At 34.1% G+C, this 22,080-nt stretch overlaps 1 protein-coding gene across 4 annotated transcripts in view; it reads right to left on the bottom strand.

Moving 5' to 3' along the window:
* The window catches only part of Tre1 (protein trapped in endoderm-1), a 38,110-nt gene extending 16,339 nt beyond the window's left edge, over positions 1-21,771 (bottom strand). Inside the window, exons 1-5 of one of the 4 annotated variants that reach the window (XM_011195915.3) lie at positions 21,611-21,771; positions 16,754-16,839; positions 12,683-12,828; positions 12,405-12,505; positions 8,541-8,643 (exon numbers count right to left, since the gene is read on the bottom strand). In XM_011195915.3, the coding sequence (XP_011194217.1) occupies positions 8,541-8,643; positions 12,405-12,505; positions 12,683-12,828; positions 16,754-16,838 (435 nt within the window). In that variant the 5' untranslated portion in view covers position 16,839; positions 21,611-21,771. Of the gene's footprint in view, positions 1-8,540; positions 8,644-12,404; positions 12,506-12,682; positions 12,829-16,753; positions 16,840-17,579; positions 17,623-21,450; positions 21,525-21,610 lie in introns of those variants that run through there. The other 3 variants (XM_011195914.3, XM_054232638.1, XM_054232639.1) reach the window with 3 other exon arrangements.
* Between the last annotated feature and the right edge of the window lie 309 nt (positions 21,772-22,080).

The raw sequence follows: 22,080 nt of genomic DNA, 5'->3' as shown, positions 1-22,080 counted from the left end.
GAAGAAAAAGAAACAACACAAAGCGTTATTGTGAATGGGAACAGCCGTACTACACACGTGCGTAAGCAAATGATTATATGTACAATCAGCTGTTCTCTTCTTACAATTACCAGCCGTGTTCAAAGCTGCCATACAGGTTGAATAAATACAGAAGAAAAAGTTTTATTGCCAACTGCATTACCGACCAAACGACAGGTTGCTAACACCCAGTAGGGAAGACGCTAAAAACAAAAAATGGCTGAACCTCAACATGAGAAACAGTCTAAGCTCGTTTAGAGTAAATACAATTAAAGAGTTGCAAAAGGCTAACTCTCTTGTACATGAAAAGCATAAAAATTTAGAAGCGATGTGTAATCAATTGTATGTATGTGATTGGCGTTGCAACCGTTTAGCCGGTTATAGCCGAATCGACGATAGTGCGCCACCTGTCTCTCTCCTTCGCAGTTCGGCGCCAGTTGGAGATCCCAAGTGTAACCAGGTCGCTCTCCACCTGGTCCCTCCAACGGAGTGGAGGCCTTCCCCTTCCTCGGCTTCCTCCGGCGGGTACTGCATCGAACACTTTCAGGGCTGGAGTGTTTTCGTCCATTCGGACAACATGACCTAGCCAGCGTAGCCGCTGTCTTTTTATTCGCTGAACTATGTCAATGTCGTCGTATAACTCGTACAGCTTACGTTCCATCGTCTGCGGTATTCGCCGTTGCCAATGTTCTGAGGACCATAAATCTTGCGCAAAATTTTCCTCTCGAAAACTCCTAGTGTCGTCTCATCTGATGTTGACATCGTCCAAGCTTCTGCACCGTAAAGCAGGACGGGAATGATAAGCGACTTGTAGAGCTTGATTTTGTGTAATCAATTACACAAAGATAATATAGCACTCAAAAAAGAAAATGACGAACTGAAAGCCAGTAAAAGCAAGCCTACTAGTACAGCACCAAAACCATCAAATGTAAGTGTTGATGAAGTATACGAAACGGATGAAGATGAACTAGCTAAAAAAACTGAGTCTATACTCAAAAGAAGCACTCTTCAAAAAAACGTAAAGCTGATAGTTCCCCAACAATTAATAGCCCTTGGAAAATAAAAAATAAAGAAAATAATAATACCAAAACTCACCGACCACCACCATTTATAATAAACGATGCTAAAAATTTCAATAAATTACATTCGGATGTTACCGCTCTAACAAAAAACAAATTTATTGAAGCTTTTGAATAACGGTGCCTACAAACTAAATACATTTGATGCTACTGACTATCGTACAACAACAAAATTCTTGTCAAACGAAAATATACCTTGGTTTAGCTACTAGAGCAAATATAACAGGCCAGTAAAGGTAATGATACAAAATTTACACCACTCATGTGATACTCAATCCATCTTAAACGACCTTAAATGTTAAATGCTTAATGTTTTAAATGCAATCAACAAACTTTAGTGGAAGACTAAAGAACCGCTAGATATGTTTTTAGTAGTATTCGATGCTACCGAGGACATAAAGAAAGTTTATCAGATCAAAAACATTCTTAATACTGTTGTCAAGGTTGAGCCTATCAAAGCCTCTAATTTAAGCCCTCAGTGCAAAAACTGTTAAGCTTTTGGAAATACAAAAACTTCTGCGGTAAGCCATCGAGATGTGTGAAATGTGGAGGCAAACATCTTACAACTGACAAAGGAAGGAAGGAAATAAGACCTCTCCCATCAACTTCAAAGCTTACATTTGCGCAAATGGCTAAACAAGTCAGACAAATACAGTTAAAAAAGTAGTCCGTTATCCCAAATTCTGGATAAACTAAACGAACAAGAAAAATTATTTAAGTCCATAAATCAGCGGCTCAGCGCTCTTGAATACCATATACAATTTATTGATGAACAGTAACTCTTTGAAAATAATGCTAAGGAACGCCATTGGTCTCTCCAAAAGTAAAAATGAATTGGAAGTTATTCTAATCTATGTTTGTTGTCCGAAACACATTTTACGAACCATTCATTTTTAAAATTCAAGAATTATGACTTATACCACACTCCGCACCCAGCAAACTCAACACTTGGAGGAAGCGCGGTTTTAATCAAAAGTATTATTAAACATTTCGAAGAACCAACCACAGGTGGAGAGCTTCTGAAAGCTATACAAGTTATTGGATGCAGATAGTAGGAAATTACCAGATCTTCTTGACTTTTTTGTTATCAACAAAGTATCGAAAATCAATTTACGTATTGAAGATAGCTCAGATTTAAGCTCTGATCATTCACCAGTGTTAGTAATTTTATGTGAAAACCCAGTAATTTCGTCCGGCACGTGTTCTTTATCTAATAAACATATTAATTGGTATAAATTTAAGACTATACTGAATAAAGTCGATTTTAAGCTAAAGCGCATATCGACAGATGCTGACTTATAGTATGTTTACATATGAAAATAATCTCGTTCTAAGCTCGTTCAATAATCTAACCGTTCAAATATAGCCAAATGAGATTATCAATTGTCAAATGTGTTGCATTTGTTGTTGTATTACACATATTTCTCTCGCTGTCGGCCATTGTTGTTTACATTTTCATTTGACATTTCTCCTTTTCTCGATAAACATAGGGATAACACCGAAAATCTAGTTGTATAAAACGAGATAATTTTATAATCTCGGATTATCCAAAGAGGAATTTTGTATGGGAAATCTCGTTTCTTAATTACAGATTATCGAGTTAAGCTCGTAAATGGAGATAATCTCGTTATATGTAAACATAGTATTAGATTGTGAAGTTGAATCTTTCACAAAAGTAATTCAAAATGCTGCGTGGAACAGTACACCGAATATTCGCGTGAATCTAAGTGGAAACAAATTCCCAAAATACATCTTAGATGGTATCCATAAAAAACGCAAACTTCGACGAAGATGACACCAAACTAGGTCGGCTGATATCAAAACAGAGCTTAATAGATGTACAGCGGAACTAAGAACAAAAGTTAGGCATTTTAAAAACTATTCCTTCAAAACGTATTTGTCCAAACCTCACTGATGATAAAACTACCGATTATTCGCTCTGGAAAGCTGCAAGGAATATTAATAAACAAATAAAACATGTCGCACAAATAAAATTAAACGAAACTGAATGGGTCAAAACGAATGAACAAAAAGCTGTAGTATTTGCAAATCATTTGAGAAACACATTTACACCTAACGATGGACATGAGCTAAACTGTGAAATAGTTGGTTGGATCCACACGTCAGCATTTCCTCAGTTACGAGTAAAGAAATTAAGTCTTATCAGGAACGCAAGGCTCAAAAAAGCTTCTGGCTTTGATTTAATAACCGGAGAAATATTACGCAATCTACCAAAGAATTGTATAAAAAAAATTTTAAACATTGCATTATACTTAAGATACGTTCCATCGCTTTGGAAAGTATCTGAAGTTATTATGATAACTAAGCCGGGTAAACCACTACATGATGTCACATCTTATAGGCCAATATCGCTGCTGCCAGCTCTATCGAAAGTCTTCGAAAATGTTCTCATAAAGACGCTCAAATCAATAATGGATCGAAAACACCTTATACCAGTACATCAGTTCGGCTTTCGTGATCACCATTCAAAAATTGACCAGGTGCACCGAATCGTTAATTTCGTTGAAAATGCTATGGATAAAAAGAACGTTTGTTCGGCGGCCCTCTTAGACGTGTCTCAGGCTTTTGATAGAGTTTGGCATTCGGGTCTACTGCTGAAACTGAAATACATGTTACCCAAACAATATTACGAAATAATTGCTTCCTACCTAAAAGATAGATACTTTACCGATAGAAACGGGTGTTCCCCAGGGAAGCGTGTTGGGCCAATGCTTTACTTGCTTTAAACAAGTGATATCCACACCAGAGAGCTGCAACGGGTACATCATTTTCATGCACACTCGAATGTCCAGTCCGATTTTGTTTGATCAAACTTTTAAGTATGAATACACATATTGACCGCTAGGAGACGAGTTCAAACGAACGAGCCTTTCGCGACACTCGAACTACAAGCATATACATATGTTTGTTTTAACAGAGTGCCGAGTTGACATTCGTTTATGAACGAGCTGGAACTATAAACCCGATCGTATTCAACGTGATCGAGTTACATACGAGTGTGCACAAAATTTGACAATATGTGTGTAATCGGCAGTCATGCTATTATTGCGTATTGATTATTAACGATTAGTGGTTTTGTATGTTTTGTTTACTTTTTATTTTATTTATTTCTATTATTTATTATTTTTTCTTGAAATCTATGATTTAAACAAAATCAAAATATTTAAGTGCAAAAATATGATTTGTTAATTAATAAATGAAATAAGTTTTGAGTGTATTATATTCTTAGATTGAATTATTCTTTTTTAAAATGTACTAGTTACGTCTAATATTCGCATTTATTCAACAAACGAAGCTAAGACAGAACGCGTCATCCCGACGCCTACATACGTACATATGTGTGTACGTATGTTTATATATTATTCTTTGGTCTTCGAATGCCACTCGAGTGTGTTAATCACAATCAAGACGTGTACGACACACCCGAAAATATAATATACACAAAATCCGAGTTTGATGCTTGAACTCGAATATAGGAGCGTCGTGATTGTTCGTTTGCGTTATTTTCGCTGCGGGTTCCAAACTCGATCGAACACGTGTTTGAAGAGTGTTACGACACACTCGTACCGAATTTAAGCTAGTGTGATTAAACAGACTCGAACATACCCGAAGGTGCTCTCTGATCCCCACTGACTCAAGTTATGTGACAGCGACACAGCCCTGCAGCAGGAGAGTCAACCTCGATATCTACCCTTCGAGTGCAAACAGTTGTCAATGCAATTACTGAATGGGCTTCCAAGTGGCGCATTAAATTCAACGATTCCAAATCAATGCTCGTAGACTTTACTTAAAAAAAACATCATACCATCCCATTTATATAAATGGTACTCCTATACCAGATCACAATAATGATAAGTACCTAGGAATCCCCCTAGATGCTAAACTTCGCTGGAAAAATCATGTCAAGGAAAAAAGGTGTGAGCTTGATATACAATTTGCTAAGTTTTACTATAATATCTAGTCGGTAGGAGATCCACGCTTTCAATCGAAAACAAGCTGTTTACCGTGATCTTGGTGTGAATTCAGGAGTAAACGGAATAACCAAACTTGGAAAGACTCACGAAATGAGGCTTACACAGCATGTAAATGAAGAGGCATCCAGACTCATCGGTACTGCTGAACGAGAAAACCGACTGAAGCGTAAGAGGCCTTCAGACTTAGCAAGACAACTGTAGCAGTAAATGAATTTCTTTAACATTTAGCTTTTAATAATTATTTTTATGCTTGCGCATTGCACTTTATTTTATTTGGAGCATTAACATGTCTTATGTAAATGGTATTAAACTGAGATCGACAACAATAACTCTTTCCTCAAATTTTAGTAACTGAATAGTCCTAGTCCTGCAAATTAAGGATCACGATTTGAGGGCATGCACCTGGAATGTCCGGACCCGTAATTGGGAAGGTACCTCTGACCAGCTGGTTGATGTCCTCATACAACTAAAGGCTGACATCATCGCCACCCAAGAAGTGCGATGGACGGGACAAGGGCGGAAGAAGGTGGGTCCTTGTAACATCTACTACAGTGGCCATATAAAGGAGCGCAAATTTCGTGTTGGATTTGTGGTGGGAGAGAGACTCCGTCGCCGAGTCCGGGCATTCACCCCGATGGATGAACGTCTTGCCATAATCCGCATCAAAGCGAGGTTCTTGAACATATCGCTTATTTGCGCCCACGTCCCGAAGGAAGAGAAGGACGATGTGACCAAAGATGCTTTCTATGAGCGCCTAGAACGCACCTATGAGCGCTGCCCCCACCACGATGTCAAAATCATGCTTGGCGATTTTATCGCCAGGGTGGGTAGATAAGGTGTCTTTGGCACAACCGTCGGAAAATTCAGACTCCATGACGAAACATCGCCAAACAGCTTGAGGCTGATCGACTTCACTGGGGTAAAAAAAAATATAGTTGTCCGTAGTACCAGATTCTACCACAAGAAAATTCATCAAGCAACGTGGCTGTCGAAACACGCTTAATCAAATCGATCATGTTGTGAAAGACGGAAGACATGTCTCCTTTGATTTAGACGTGCGTACGCTCCGAGGACCAAATATTGACTCGGACCATTATCTGGTAGCAGCGAAGAAACGCACTTGTCCCTGTTCAGCAAAGAACGCCCGCCAACAAACACAAGGAAGGTTCGACGTCGAAAAGCTGCAATCGCAACAGACAGCCAAGTAATTTTCTACTCGACTTGCACTCCTGCTCTCTGAGAGCACTCATCAGCATCTCGATATAAGGGAGATGTGGAACGACATCTTAAACTCATTGCATACCGCTGCAGCCGAAACAATTGGTCTACGGCTACTCCAAAAATCCAGTTGGTACGATGGGAATTGTCGAGAAAACAGACTGCCTATCTCGCAACGTTGCGATCGACCACAACACGTTGGAGGTGGGATAGATATCGAGAGCTGAAGAGGGAAGTGAGACGCATTTGCAGACGTAAAAAGAAAGAGGATAATGCTCGAAAATTTTATGAAAAGATGAGACAATTTACAGAGGGTTTCAAGACCAGAGCAATATCATGTAGGGACCGAGGAGGTAATCTGGTAACTGATGTCCAGAGCATACTGGGATTATGTAGGGATCACTTCTCCGACCTGCTGAATGGCAGTGAAAGTACAACACCAGGAAATGGCGAACCCGATTCCCCAATCGATGACGATGGAATAGAAAAAATTTACCCCTCCATTACCCCTCCAAGAAAAAATTCGAATAGCAATTACCCGCATGATTGAGAAACCCGAAGATTGGAATCTCAGTGTGCTCTGCACAATCTGCGCCAATTACCGTGGTATAAGTCTCCTCAATATTGCATATAAGGTCTTGTCGAGCTTATTGTGTGAACTGATTAGACCTTATCAGTGTGGCATAGACCTGGATAATCCACAACTGACCAGATATATACCATGAGCCAAATCCTGGAGAAGATCCGTTGGCTAAATGAGTCGCAACGTAAAAACACATTAATATCACTTCAGCACACGAAAACACACCAATCACAACATAACCAAAGCACAACACTGATACATCTACCTCAACACGCCATAGAATCCTACAAGTTAACACACATCAAAACACGATGACACCACTCAGCATACAAATTTCAACAATAGAAAACGAGAAAGGATCTCACGCCACCGTTTGTAATATTGGATATAATGTATGTTGGTGGTGAAAATTAGTGAAATCGGTTCAGGAATTACCCAACCTTCATGAACTATAAAAATCAATAAATATTTGTAACGATTAGTTCGAAAACAAGTGCGTTTTTTTTTCCTTTTAATAAAAATTAAAGTGAATAATAAAGTGAGTTTTTGTACAGCCGTGAAAAGAGGATCGACATACACCACCTTTTCGTCGATTTTAAAGCTGCTTTTGACAGCACAAAAAGGAGCTGCCTTTATGCCCCTATGTCTGAATTTGGTATCCCCGCAAAATGAATATGGTTGTGTAAGCTGACGTTGAACCACACCAAAAGCTCCGTCGGGATCAGGAAGGACCTCTCCGAGCCGTTCGATACCAAACGAGGTTTCAGACAGGGTGACTCACTCTCGTGAGAGTAATACGAGCTGCAGAGCTAAATAGAGAAGTGTACAGCTACTGGCGTACGCCGATGATATCGATATCATTGGAAACAACACCCGCGCCGTTAGTTCTGCTTTTTCCAGACTGGATAAGGAAGCGAAACGTATGGGTTTGGTGGTGAATGAGGACAAGACGAAATATCTCAAACAAACAGTCAGCGCACTCGCGTCTAGGCTCCCATGTCACTGTTTACAGTCATAACTTTAAAGTCGTAGATATATTCGTTACTTGGGAACCAGCGTTAACAACACCAACAATGCCAGCCTCAAAATCCAACGCAGAATCAATCTTGCCAACAGGTGCTACTTTGAACTGAGTAGACAATTGAAAAGTAAAGTCCCCTCTCGACGAACCAAGATCAAACTCTACAAGTCGCTCATTATTCCCGTCCTGATGTATGGCGCAGAAGCCTGGATGATGACAACGTCTGATGAGACGACACTTGGGGTATTCAAGAGAAAGATATTGAGGAAGATTTATGGTCCTCTGAACATTGGCAACGGCGAATATCGCAGACGCTGGAATGATGGGCTGTACGATTTATACGACGACATTGACATAGTTCAGCGAATAACAAGACAGCGGCTGCGCTTAGCTAGGACATGTTTTTCGAATGAACGAAAGTGCTCCAGCTGTGAAAGTGTTCGATAGTCCAGCGAATAAAATGACAGCGGTTATGCTGGCTATATAAATCTATGTTTATCGCGATTAGTTTATTTTGGCTAAGCAAATCATATATATATAATCATATATATATATATATAAGTGCAGTCAAAGGGATAACAACATATAACTGAAGTAATATAAATAAAAAATAAATGTTTACTTACGAGCAATAAAAATGAAGTTGACCAGATAAAAAGAAGTTGGAGGAGTATATATTTTCGTTTATATATTTGTACGTATATAGAATGGAAGGCGATCAGTATGTATCTGAAATGTAAATTTAGATATGTATATTGTAATTAATGTGAATTATTGTGGTGACTGTATTGAATTGTTGTTGTTAAAAAGTTGTTACGTTCTAAAATTTACATACATTTTCATGGCAGAGAATGATATCAATTCCAAGCCAAGGGCCCTTTTTATGATCTAACCCAGTTTGGATCGCTAAGGCTCAACCCACACCAGATTAGTCAAGGTGTATTTTCTTGCCTGCTACGACAACATCCCATAGCTTCATATGTGACAACCCACACTAAACAAGAGGAGACAACGACGCATGTTCGCTTGGTGACGGTTAGAGCAAAATTCGTTTTTGTATCTTATTAGTCATATTTTAGATGTGTCTGCACTATAATGGTCAATTTAAGTATCTACTCCGTTAAGTGCAATACAGCAAAGGATATCATACATATACATACATACATATGTTGCCAACTTAAAACTGCGACAACCACGTTCATGGCGGATACACAGGTGCGCTGCTATGCGGTGAAAACTTATCAAAGTCCGCAATCTGACCACTTTTACCAAAATACAGGGTAGCCGACCAACTTAGGGAATTCTTATTGTCCGATAACTCTCCTTTTCCTAGAGACACTTGACTGCACCATCTGAGACTGGCATAACACCTGAATTAAGTAATGAGCAGAGCACCGCCTTCGACCACTTATATCTATAAACGACCTGATAACTCAGAGCCTTATTAAAACCAACCTGTCAGAGGACCAACATAGTAACACTGGTCTTGTTAAAAACACTGTCCAATAAATGAAGACTTTTTGAATGGAACAGAATAGCGACCCTATAATTCTGAAAGGGTATGTTGAGTAGATCATTTTTATAGAACAAACTTATGGTCCAGCACGTCTGAGTTTTTTTTTACAGTGGGTCAAAGTATTCATTTTTTGGTCGAAGGGAGCATTATACTATATGAAAAAAATGTTGTAAGTTAATGTCTGAGAGAATTCTTATGGCCAGAGTTGTATTGTGGAATTGTATGAGGATTATTTTTGTGGAAGATCTTAACCCTCTAACTAGTTTCTTTATGGGTCAATTTGACCCTTTTTTTGAGAAAATCAAAAAATATCCTTTAAAAAAGGACATTTAAGGATTAAAATATTCTACGAAAATGTTTGGCGGAAAATTTCAGTGGGGGTCACCAAAGACACCATCGTTGTAAATAAAGCTCTTTACGATTAATTGGCAAAATTACACGCCAACATATACAAAGTAGGTGAAAACATCGTCAAGTTCGGCCGGGCCAAACACTGAGTTCTCGCGTCTAGTCAGCTGTGACTTACAAATCGGGTGTGATAAAATTAAGCATAATTGACTTACTAAGCAGTACATATCGGGAGTGATTTTTACTAAAATTAATATAAAAAAAGAACAATTAAAGCTTAAATAAGCATGGCGGATTCTGTTTGCAAATTAAGAGATTGGTTTTGTTTTATTTGTGGACATTTCACGCACCTTCAAAGCAGAAGAAAGATATTCCCTACAATGGTTGAAGAACCATATTTTCTTTTCTTTGGAATACGATTTTTATGTGAAGCTTGGATACCAAAAACTGTATGTACTACTTGCGAAAGTGGTCTTTTGACCTGGTACAAAGGCGGTACTAAGTTTTACTGCACAATGGAAATCAGCATCCATCAATACCGGTTACGTATTCCACAAAAAAGGAGGAAACATACGCAAATATTTCAAATCTCTTAAATAAAATTGAATACTATAAATATAAATGGGAAGTATGCGCAGACTTCAAAATGATTGCAATATTGACTGGAATGCAAACAGGATACACAAAATATATGTGTTTTCTTTGTAAATGGGATTCACGTGCTACCAGCAACCATTATTATATTAAATATTTCGAAGAACGTAAAGAAAATATTATTGGTGACTTAAATGTAATCCATGAATCTCTTGTCCCAAAAGATAAGGTCATACTTCCACCGCTGCATATTAAGTTGGGCGTGGTGAAAAATTTTATTGAAAGCTTAAATACACAAGGATATGCTTTCAAACGCATTCAAACAATTTTCCCCAGATTATCTGCAGCAAAATTAAAAGAAGGTAAAATACGGTTTTAAGAAATAATTTATTTCATTTAATGTAAACTACCTTTTCTAGGAATGCTCGTTGGACCCGATATGAGAAAATTATTACAAGATGAAGAATTTTATGGTCATCTGTCGGATATGCAAAAGACAGCATTTGACTTTATGCAGAATTCCTTGGAAACTCAAAAGCACAAAACTATGCAGAAAATATTGAAAGCATGCTAATCGGTTTTAACAATATTGGCGGTAAGATGTCACTAAAGCTGCATTTTCTGCACTCTCATCTAATTTTTTTTAAAGAAAACCTTGGATCGGTTTCAGATGAACACGATGAAAGGTTTCATCAGGTATTGGAATAAAGATTCAAAGGGAAATCCCAAACTGTAATGCTTGCTGAATACGTATGGGGCTTGTACAGAAACCTTGACACATCGAAACATTCACGTCAAGCTAAATACAGGAAAGCATATTTAGTTTAATCTTTAATCCATTGTCCTACTACTGCTGAAGCAAAAAAAAAATGTACATACTATAATAAACCACTATTAAACCAAAATTATAATTTTTTATCAATCGTAAAGAGCTTTATTTACAACAATGGTGTCTTTGGTGACCCCCACTGAAATTTCCGCCAAACATTTTCGTAGAATATTTTAATCCTTAAATGTCCTTTTTTAAAGGATATTTTTTGATTTTCTCGAAAAAAGGGTCAAATTGACCCATAAAGAAACCAGTTAGAGGGTTAAGATCTTCCACAAAAATAATCCTCATACAATTCCACAATACAACTCTGACCATAAGAATTCTCTCAGACATTAACTTACAACATTTTTTTCATATAGTATAATGCTCCCTTCGACCAAAAAATGAAAACTTTGGCCCACTGTAAAAAAAACTCAGACGTGCTGGACCATAAGTTTGTTTTACAAAAATGATCTACTCAACATACCTTTTCAGAATTATAGGGTCGCTATTCTGTTCCAAAAATGCTGTTGGACAGTGAAATTAAAAAAAAGCATACAATATTACTAGAAATTATATAATATATATATTCTGGTGACCCTTGAGATATCTGAGTGGTTGTCAAGCATCCGTAATTTTACGAGGTGAAATCTTAAAATCAAGTAAAATTAAACAATTAAAATTAAATCAAGTAAAATTAAACAGACTGAACCGCGGTAGGGAGGTTTAACTTTTACATTCTCCCCACCCAACAGCGGGAATTAATATTACTTGTTACGCTGATGACAGCACACAATTGACATTGGGCATTAGAATTGAACAACATTTCATTCCATGGTGTTAAAGTTCCATGAGTCCCTGCATGACAATACCAACAAACATAAACCTCTAGAATTCTTTTTTCTTAGGCCGACCCCCACGAAACAACACGTTTCCTGTAACTTTCGTTAGATAATCTCAATGATACAGTACATAACTGTTACAGTAACAATAACAGCAACAATAATGATGAAAAGAGTCCTCTAACCATTCTTATTTTTCTGACAGATGCCTAAGCTATTATACTTCTGATTTGAACTTTTTCGATTAAATAGCAGAGGATGTGTAATTTTGTGGTTATTTCCTAGCCGTAAATAAAAACATGAAAATATATGTAGATATAAAAAATAAATTTATAATGTTGCACTTAATCTATGCTTTTAATTGTAGCATTAAAGTTACCTATTTAATGTGATCCCCACCATGCTTAAAAGTGATACGGCAACATTGCCATAAAATATCACTGGAAATATTTTACAAAGCGAATCTCCAAAAGTCCATTTCTGCAATAAGAAGTGCAATAAGTAAAGTGCAAATATGAATACCGATTTATAACAAACATATGTAAATTAAACCCAAAAATTACTAATAATGAAGCTGAAAAATTTCAACACACATTATACTCTGATTCGAACTTAAGTAAATTATAATTAAAATTAAATGAAATTAAAATTACTTACTTCTTCGTAAAACCTCACAGCAGTCAATGGCAAGCTGAATGAGCAAAATAAAAGGTCAGAAACGCTGAGAGACAAAATAAATGCTGTGGTGGCATGCACTCTTATTTTGGGACATTTCAATAATGCAATGATGGTAATCAAGTTACCTACAAAACAAAACAATGGGAGTAACTTATAAAATAAATAAATTCAAATAAATATACGGTATAAAATACATTACAAACAAATAAAGTAATATAGACAAATTATTTAAAGTTTAACAATATTGTTAAATATACATTAGGACATTAAATTTAGAATTGTTATATAATTTGACTTACATTCGAATTAGATAACGTATTCAAGAACGATGCATGGAAACGGTGTATTAGTCGCGAATTTAGCTTGAAGTCCATTAAAATCGTGAAAGTGTAAGATTAAAACTAACATGTTCATGTAAAACATATATTGAAAATAATGTTCGTATTTGCTTGAAATTAATGAAATTTATTAACATGCGACCACAATCGTGTAAATGAAAACGGCCGTATAAAATTCAATGAAGGTCAAAATAACATTTACCACATATCAATCTACACATATATGTATATAAAAGAAAATCGTTTTAGTTACACTAATTTATAACTCAAGAATGGCGGAACCGATTTGACTAACCGTGACTTAGGACCGGGAAAAAGATATAGGATTCCACATAACGTGAAAAACTGTGGTATACAAACGGAACTGACATTAAATAAAAAACGCCGATTGAATTTTTTTTGTTTATGCAAATATTTTAATGAAACATATGTTTATTGCAGAAATAAATGTCTTTTCATTTACTTGAATAGTGTCACAACTCAAAAAAGTCGATTTTTCAGGAGAGCGATTTAAAGTTTTCTAATTTTTCTTTTTTTCTAAGTTTTCAAATCTAGTGGCCTGTAATATATTAAATACAATGTTGAACATAAATGGACCAAATAGAGTGTACTAAAGCTTTTTCTTGGGCACTTTGAATTATGTCGTTATTTGTGAAAAATATAAATAAATTAAAATATATAAATGTGTCGTTTTTTCTGAAGAAAGCAATATGAAAAATTTAATTACTTTTTCACCAATATCGTTGTAATACAAAATGTTTCGTTCTTTCTGAAAAGAAAACCAAATTCAGCTTTTCACAATATGTGTTGTAACACAAAATATGTCCTTATTTCCTAAAAAAAATATGACTAATTCTGGCACAACTGAGAAGTGTCGTTATTGTGGTTAAAAACTAATGCAACATAACAAGTTTAAGAAATCGTGTTTTTTGAGTTATGACACTATTTAAGTAAATGAGCGATATGAAAATCAAATAAACTTTTAATTTTGAACTGCTCAAATGGGTGAAATTCTCCGCTGTCTTTTTGATCCGTAGCATCATCGGAATTGTATTTTGCAAAATATTTATAGGCAGGATTTTATGACCGGATTTTTGAAAAACTTATAATTAGATATATGGGAGATGGGGGAAGTTATGACCGGATTTTAACAATTTTTGGTACAGAGATAAACTACAGTGGAACTTCTTTATAGTGAACTTCCCTACAATGAAGCTCTCCCTATAATGAAGTCATTTTGAAGACACAGCTTTTTGGTTCTACTTTCGGTGCATTTTTGTCTCCTTATAATGAATTTCTATATAGTGAAGTTTTCTATATAATGAACAAATTTTACTGCTTGAAAATCAAGCTTCATACGTTTTTGTCTCCGTATAGTGAATTTTTTTAATATGTTTTCGGTTACACTCAATTATTTGTAACTGCGTATTCTCAGAAATAAACGAAATGTAGAAATGTAATACGGGGAATCTCAAAATGAAAATACATACATATGTACATTGTAGTAGGAGTTCAGTTGTGTTGAGAAATTGAAGTAAAAATGACGCATCGAAGCACCATTTCACTTGAAAAAAAGCTATTAATTATTAACAAAATTAAAGAAGGGAAGGTACGAAAAAAGATATTGCTAATCAGTTTGAAATACTTCCTAATACTTAAGGAAATGATTTTGAAAAATGTAGAATGTAAATGGAAGAATGTAATTCAAACCAAACTTACTGATTATTTTAAATAAAATTACAAAAGAAAAAAATGAATTTCTATATAATGAAGTCTCCATATAGTGAAGCGATTTTCAGGTCCCCTGCGAATTCACTATAAGGAAGTTCCACTGTATTAGAAGTAAAAATGTCGTCTGAACATTAAATTATCTGAAAGATTTATCGATATTTTCGGTAAAATATTAACCTTAGGCATTGAGTTCTTGTTCAATTTCTGGGGCCTTGAAAAATTATATTCCGATTTCGACAATTTTTCAATAAGTGATGCCATACCTCAAATGCAGTATTTGTATAAAGTTTTTTTCCGCGATTTTCATTGGTTCTTGAGGTAAAGTGAACGAGTCAGATGGACTTCAAAATTGTGTTTTATGGGAAGTGTGTTGTTATGGTTGTTAACCGATTTCGCCCACTTTCCATCGGTAACATTTTAAAGAAATTAATCATGTAGTTCTTAAGATATAGTTTTTGACCTAAAAATGGACGACGCCACGACCATTTTTTATAAAAAACCCAAGTGCAGCTGTTTTTGCAGTTTCTTTTGTAAAATTTAAAATTTAATGCTTATGCTTCTGATATTTTTCGTTAGTGAGTTAACGCACTTTTAGTAATTTTCCCATAACCTTTGTATGGGAGGTGGACGTGGTATTTATCCGATTTTACCTATTTTCATGGTGTGTGATGGTGTGCTAAAAAAAAAATGTGACTAGAAAATTCGGTTTATATAGCTTATGTAATTTGTGACGGAGATTCTAGTATGACCCTCCTTTTTCTTATCCTCTGTACAAAATTTCATTTTCATAGGTTTATTTGTGGCTTAGTTATAGCACTTTATAACTTTTCGGTTATCTCGATTTTGTGGGGGTGGCAAGGGTCCATTTTCAAAAGCAACCCTGCCACAGTTCCAAGAAACTTTTGTACAAGTTGCGTCCAGATATCTTAATTTTTACCGTAGTTACGGACGGATAGACAGATATCAATTTCAACTCGTCTTCTTTTATCAGAATTGGACATAAAGAATTAGACAAATAAAGTACAAACATGATAAAAAATAAAAATAAATTTGGCATATGGAGTTTTAAATAATTAACTTTTGGACATATTGGAAAAGCCACGTTACTTTTTGAACTCACTTCGTAATTCAGCATTTCGTTACACTCGACTAGTTGCCTAATAAAATGTCTCGACGTAATTATCAAACTTTTTCATCGATCTACTGTTTTGTTTTTTCTTTTATAATGAAAATCACATTTACTTCTTATACTATGTTCGGACCGTCATTGAAACATGTTTTCATAAAAAAATTGGTTTTCATCATAAAACTTGTGTTTTCGTTTATGCCAAATCTGTCAAACGAAATCACAATGAAAACCAGTTTTCGCTTAAAACTACTTGAAAACTTACATAATCGGTGCCTGCTCTATTTTAGTCGATATTATTGGAATACATATTTTGCCAGCCCTAAATTGTTTCCTGAAACTCCTGATGTTTCATTGGGATATCATAAGTTTTACTCAAGTTACGCTTGCACGGACAGACGGATTTAAACTCTACTCGTCACCCTGATCACTTTTTTATGTATAACCCTATATCCTCCCTATATATAATTTTTTATTTGTGACTTAAATGTTACATTCATTTAACGGGAAAAGCACTTAAGGGGGAAATTTATATGTAAATTTAGAGGAAAAACAACGATACCGCGCTTAGAGCAGACATGGCGAGGCACTTAAGTGGGGATCACTGTATCACTTTCATACGTGTTTATCTTTTTCTGTCAGTTTCCATAAAAACGGTTTAGCCTCACACAAATGACTTTAGTCATTAGGTTTATATTGCAACTCAAATGTTTATGAAAACTCAATAAAGGTGTGTATATGGCGATTTTTGTAAGTGACTGTACATACATTTGCAAATTACTTTTCAACTCTGATAGTATTCAAAAATTCATTTTAAAATATTTATAAGCACTTAAAGCTCCTTAATTTTCTTACCAAATATTCCAGTAATTGCAAATATACTTGCGCAAATAGCAGCGAATAACGTGGCAGCATGAGGATAAATAATATTTTCCCCCATCCTGAAAAAAATTATTAAACTGTTTATTTATTATTTTAAAACAATATACGGAAATAATTAAATACTTCATATAAATAGAATATGTAAATATAATAATTTTTTGCTAAACCATTCTACACGTAGAGTCCCTTAAATTATAATTGTTCCAAATAGTTCTATGAAACTTATCTCTTGTCTTTACTTCCAGCCAAATGGGCTTCTTAGAAATTTAAATATAATACATAGCAAACATTTCCAAACCATATTCAAAAGAAAAAAATAATATCGGCGTGCGACTCAAAAGGAATTAAGTATTTTATCATTATTCTTAATTTACAAATCGCAAGGATCAACTACACGAAAATATTTCCAGGAGTCTTGAAACTTGTAAATTGACTACCAACATTTTTGGTATCGTATTGACTTATACAAACGGTCAAGTGCTTGCTTCGCTTCATTAACAAATCTTTCTTTGCATGTATTCATCACCACAAATATTTACAATCAAATCGTTTCACCGTTTGGTTTCGCTATTTTCTATACCAAACTATGTAGAAAATACGTTCACAACGCCCACTTTTCAAACATTTTGTATTATTTTTCATAACTTAGCACTTAAATATATTAAACCAATATGGAATAGTCGTAAAATCTGATTGAAATTAAGGCGATGTTAACGTAAGGTTTAAAGGACTGGTATAGTTTGTACAATTGGCTACCCTCCAATGCTTGGTGGAGACAGCTATAATATATATAAAATACCGTTATTTGTTTAATTTATCCCACTTTAAATGCTACCGCATGTTGATATAGTACATTAGATATATTAATTTGTTATATTTTTTTTGTGATTATAACGTTTTAACACCAACCAAAATATAATTATTCAAATTTTTAAAATCCAAACTGAACTCCTCACCTTAAATATGGACAATCTTATGAAAAATGTATCTGAGTTAGTTAAATGTTTAATTTTACCAACACATGCAGATGTATGCAAGAATAATAATAATAACATATAAATAACGGATGGCATAACCATAAACCACAAGTGAACAAGTATACAGAGGTGCAGCTATAAAAGGTACACGCTGTAGCAAGAGTTAGATATATACAAAGTATATTTTCTTTAGTACAATATTAAAATTAGTAAAAATATAATAATTAATTATTGTGCTCCGAGTTAAGAATTTATAGATAAACTCAAAAAATAATATATATATTGAATTCTATATTTCATGACATATATAAATACTAAGAATATCAAAACTGCTAAAATGGAATGCATTTTATGTCTTTTTATTTCAAAAGAAAAATATTAAATAATTTATAATATAGTGGAATTTATATATAATAGGCTTGCAATTCTATTGACCGTGTAAAGAACAAAATCTATTTTAATTTTTAATTATTTTTATAAAAAATGTTCTAAAAAATATTAAAGCATTTTAACCTTTCAGATCATTTCTGTACCCGTCAGTGTAAAGTGTAGTTGTTCCCTAACTCAACAAGCGGATATTCAATTAAAAATAAAATTTTTTTATTAGCACCCTAACCATATACCTAATACATGCATTATACATATATTTAATTGAAGGTGGGGTGAAATTTAATATTATATATCTGGATTAGGAAAAACAAAGCGCCATTTCATATATGTATATAAATATTATTGAGGCTGGCTTACATAGCTCATGGAAATTAATTGCTAATACATTTTAAAAATATTATTAGAAATATATAACATACATAGGTACACGTATATTCTCGTATATTGAATAGTGCCAATTCCGAGCAATAACAATATATTAACCCAATCTCTCTATGCCTACTTCTTTTTAAACGCTTTAAATATTTTTATACCCTCGCAACAAAAGTTGTTAAGAGAGTATTATAGTTTTGTTCACATAACGGTTGTTTGTAAGTCATAAAACTAAACGATTTAGATATAGGGTTATATATATCAAAATGATCAGGGCGAGACGAGTCCGAAACTTGGTACATGTGAAACTTGGGACTTGTGAGAGGGTTGCTTTCGAAGATGGGCAAAATAGGACCACTGCCACGCCCACAAAATGGCGAAAACCGAGAACACAAAAAGTGTCATAACTAAGCCATAAATAAAGTTATAAAAGTAAAATTTGGTACAAAGAATTGTCCTAGTAAGGACCATATTTGGATGTAATTTTTTTGGAGAAGTGGGCGTTGCCCCGCTCCCAAATAGGATTTTTATTGCAGAAACTAACTGCACCCAGTTTTTTTTTACAAAATGGAAAATGGGCGTGACATCGCCCACTTAAGGGTCAAAAACCATATCTCATGAACTACTCGACATATTTCAATTCGGTGTATAATATTTTCTTGATTAAAATCGGTTCACAACCACGACAACTTCCCACATAACTCAATTTTGAATTCCATCTTATTCCTTCACTTTATAATATATACATAAGGAACCAATGAAGATAGCTGAATAAAAGTTTACACAAATACTGTCGAAATTGGACTATAACTTTTTAATGCCCCGGATATCGGATATGAAGCACTCAATGTCTTAGGGTAATTTTTCAACCAGTAAATCTCTCCGGTATCTTAATTTGTTTCAGAGGAAATATTTTTCTTCTAATAGTGTGTCTCTGTAACAGAAATGGTTAAATCGGGTCATAACTTGCCCTAGCTCTGATACACCTAATTACATGATTTACAAAAATACGATGGGCTTAATAGCTTATAAATATAAACCTATTTATAAGATATGTGAAATATTTTAGCCAATTTAAATGAGCATATAATCTTTGATATAATGTAAGTCAGTGATGAAAATGATTGAAATCGGTTCAGGAATTACCTCAGCCCATATACAATATATGATGATTTTCGTTTTTCTATTGGACTTTACGCCGAATATATGGGTCAAATTTTGTGTTATCTTAATAAAAATATAGCAATAAATTGTGAGTATAAAATGTTCGGTTGCACCCGAACTTAGTCTTTCCTTACTTGTTTAAATCGACGAAATTCTGAATGGACAATAATCATATGTATTTGTTTACTTCTTAATTTATAATATAAGAGAAAGAAAAAGTCAAATAAAAAATCATTATATTACCAATATGAGGGTGAACCAAGATCTTGATCGATTTCATTCATGTACCTAAGGAGTTAGGTGGATTTCAGATTTTGAACATAGGGTATTTTTTCTCGTTATGCCTAAGACAGACATATGGTTTCTGTACTACGATATGTACTGCAATAAAAGCTCAAGAAACCATACACCAGCATAGTGACACACATGTAGTATTGTACTATGTTTACAACCATCAGCTGATACAAATAAATTCAAGCAAAATATAATTACGAATAACAGGCAAGAAAATTGATCCTGACTTAGTTATAACTTCAAGCAATCTTAAAATATTTTTCATATTATTACATATTTTTCACATAATTTTTTTCATATTTTGTGTTTTGATTTCAATTTATTTTGAATTTAATTTATTTTCTGTATGTCAAAATGTCAGAAAACATATGATTGTGGCAGAAGAGCTTAAAGCTTTCGGTGTGTTCAATGCAATCCATTGTAGTACATTTCACAACACCACAAAATTTAATGGTTTCTAGATCTCTATTGTAGTACGGAACACCATTTGCTTTCAAACAAAATTCGGAAAACCGGTGATACACATATGGTTTCTGAAGCATACTACAATACATACTACATGTCTGACTCAGGTATTATTGAATATTGGTATGGTATGGAAAAAGAAGTGAGTATTTTAAACATATTCAATAAGACAAACATTTTTTTTTTCAAATTTTGAACTACATACTAATACTTTAAATAAATTTTCTATATTGTGGCAAATAACACGTGTTCACTTTATTGCATTAATTTATCACTTATTGTAGGCTTTTGAAAAGTTAGGATTCGACTTCAACTTACAAAATTTTTATTGGTGCTTTAATTACTGTGTATAACACTTGGCAGGGTATTGGATAACGAAAATTATTTTTTCTTCAGCTAGAATGAGTCATAAATAATAAAAGTGTGTTTTCCACTTTTCGAAGATAGGCTCCAAAATTGAAATACTTGTGCCGATAATGTACTTTTCGAAAAATATTATGATTAATTATAAAATTCAATTACTAAAAATCAAAATTATAGATATAAACTACCTTTTCGTATTATTTAAAAAAAAACCCAACTTTGACTGCCTATAACATTAGTCATATGAGCTAGTTCGAAACCATTGAATAAGAAAATGATTAGATCCATATTTTACATTTTTTAGTAACTTTATTCACTAATTAATATTAATTTTCATTAGGAAGCATTTTTTTGAACTTCGATGCAAGTATGTTTTTCGATTTTGTGGGATAATTCTTAAATCAGACTGCAGACAAAAACTGACCGATTGAAACTAAATTCCAAGTTTTGGAAGAATTTGTAAATTCTTGTCTACTAGTATTATTATTAATTATACTTTTTTTTGTACATTTTTATATAACCTTATAGACCCCTAATTACGAATTTATATTATTTAATACATTTAGTACCTGCTATATAAAGTACAGAATTTTTAATTTTGTACAATTACACTAACTTTTTAATATCAATAATAATCTCAAGTACCTCTTCTTATGAACACGGAAGAATCTTACTTTTAATACAACCTGTGTAAACATTCGTTCAAACATTTATTCAACCCTGTGCTGGGATATATGCAATTAACTTGTTTAAGAATTAATTTAAAATAATGTCGTTAATTAAATAAAATATTTTGTTCACGTACTTTAATGTTACGGTTGTTTATATTTCACATTATTTTCTTGCATTCTAATATTTATAATACAAGACATAAACAAAGACTTAAACGAAGCTCAGATAATGATGAGTAAACTACGATAATTTATGAACTACTATCGAAATATTCAAACATTAATCGATCCGTGGCCACATTCCTTTATTTATTTGTATTCACAATAGCTGTCGAAGCTATGTTTTACAACTTAGAACTTTTTAAAAATCAATACGCTAATAGCCTTAACAGGTGGCGGCGGATTAACGCTTAATTAGAACCAAATTTCTCACGCTGCCGTTACACGGGAAAGAACTTGCTTTCAAGTTGATCACAAGAATTAATTGCCAAAATTGGCATAAATTGAAAGACGTGACAGAGCTGCAGGCAACTTGTTATTCAATTATTGTTACAGAGATGCCGTCTTCAAGGAAACTGCTTCCATTTATCGCCAAAATGGATTC

Source organism: Zeugodacus cucurbitae, chromosome 5, assembly GCF_028554725.1.
Source record: "Zeugodacus cucurbitae isolate PBARC_wt_2022May chromosome 5, idZeuCucr1.2, whole genome shotgun sequence".
Lineage (NCBI taxonomy): Eukaryota > Metazoa > Arthropoda > Insecta > Diptera > Tephritidae > Zeugodacus > Zeugodacus cucurbitae.
Note: the sequence above shows the minus strand (reverse complement) of the source record. Positions and strands in the feature narration are given on the sequence as shown.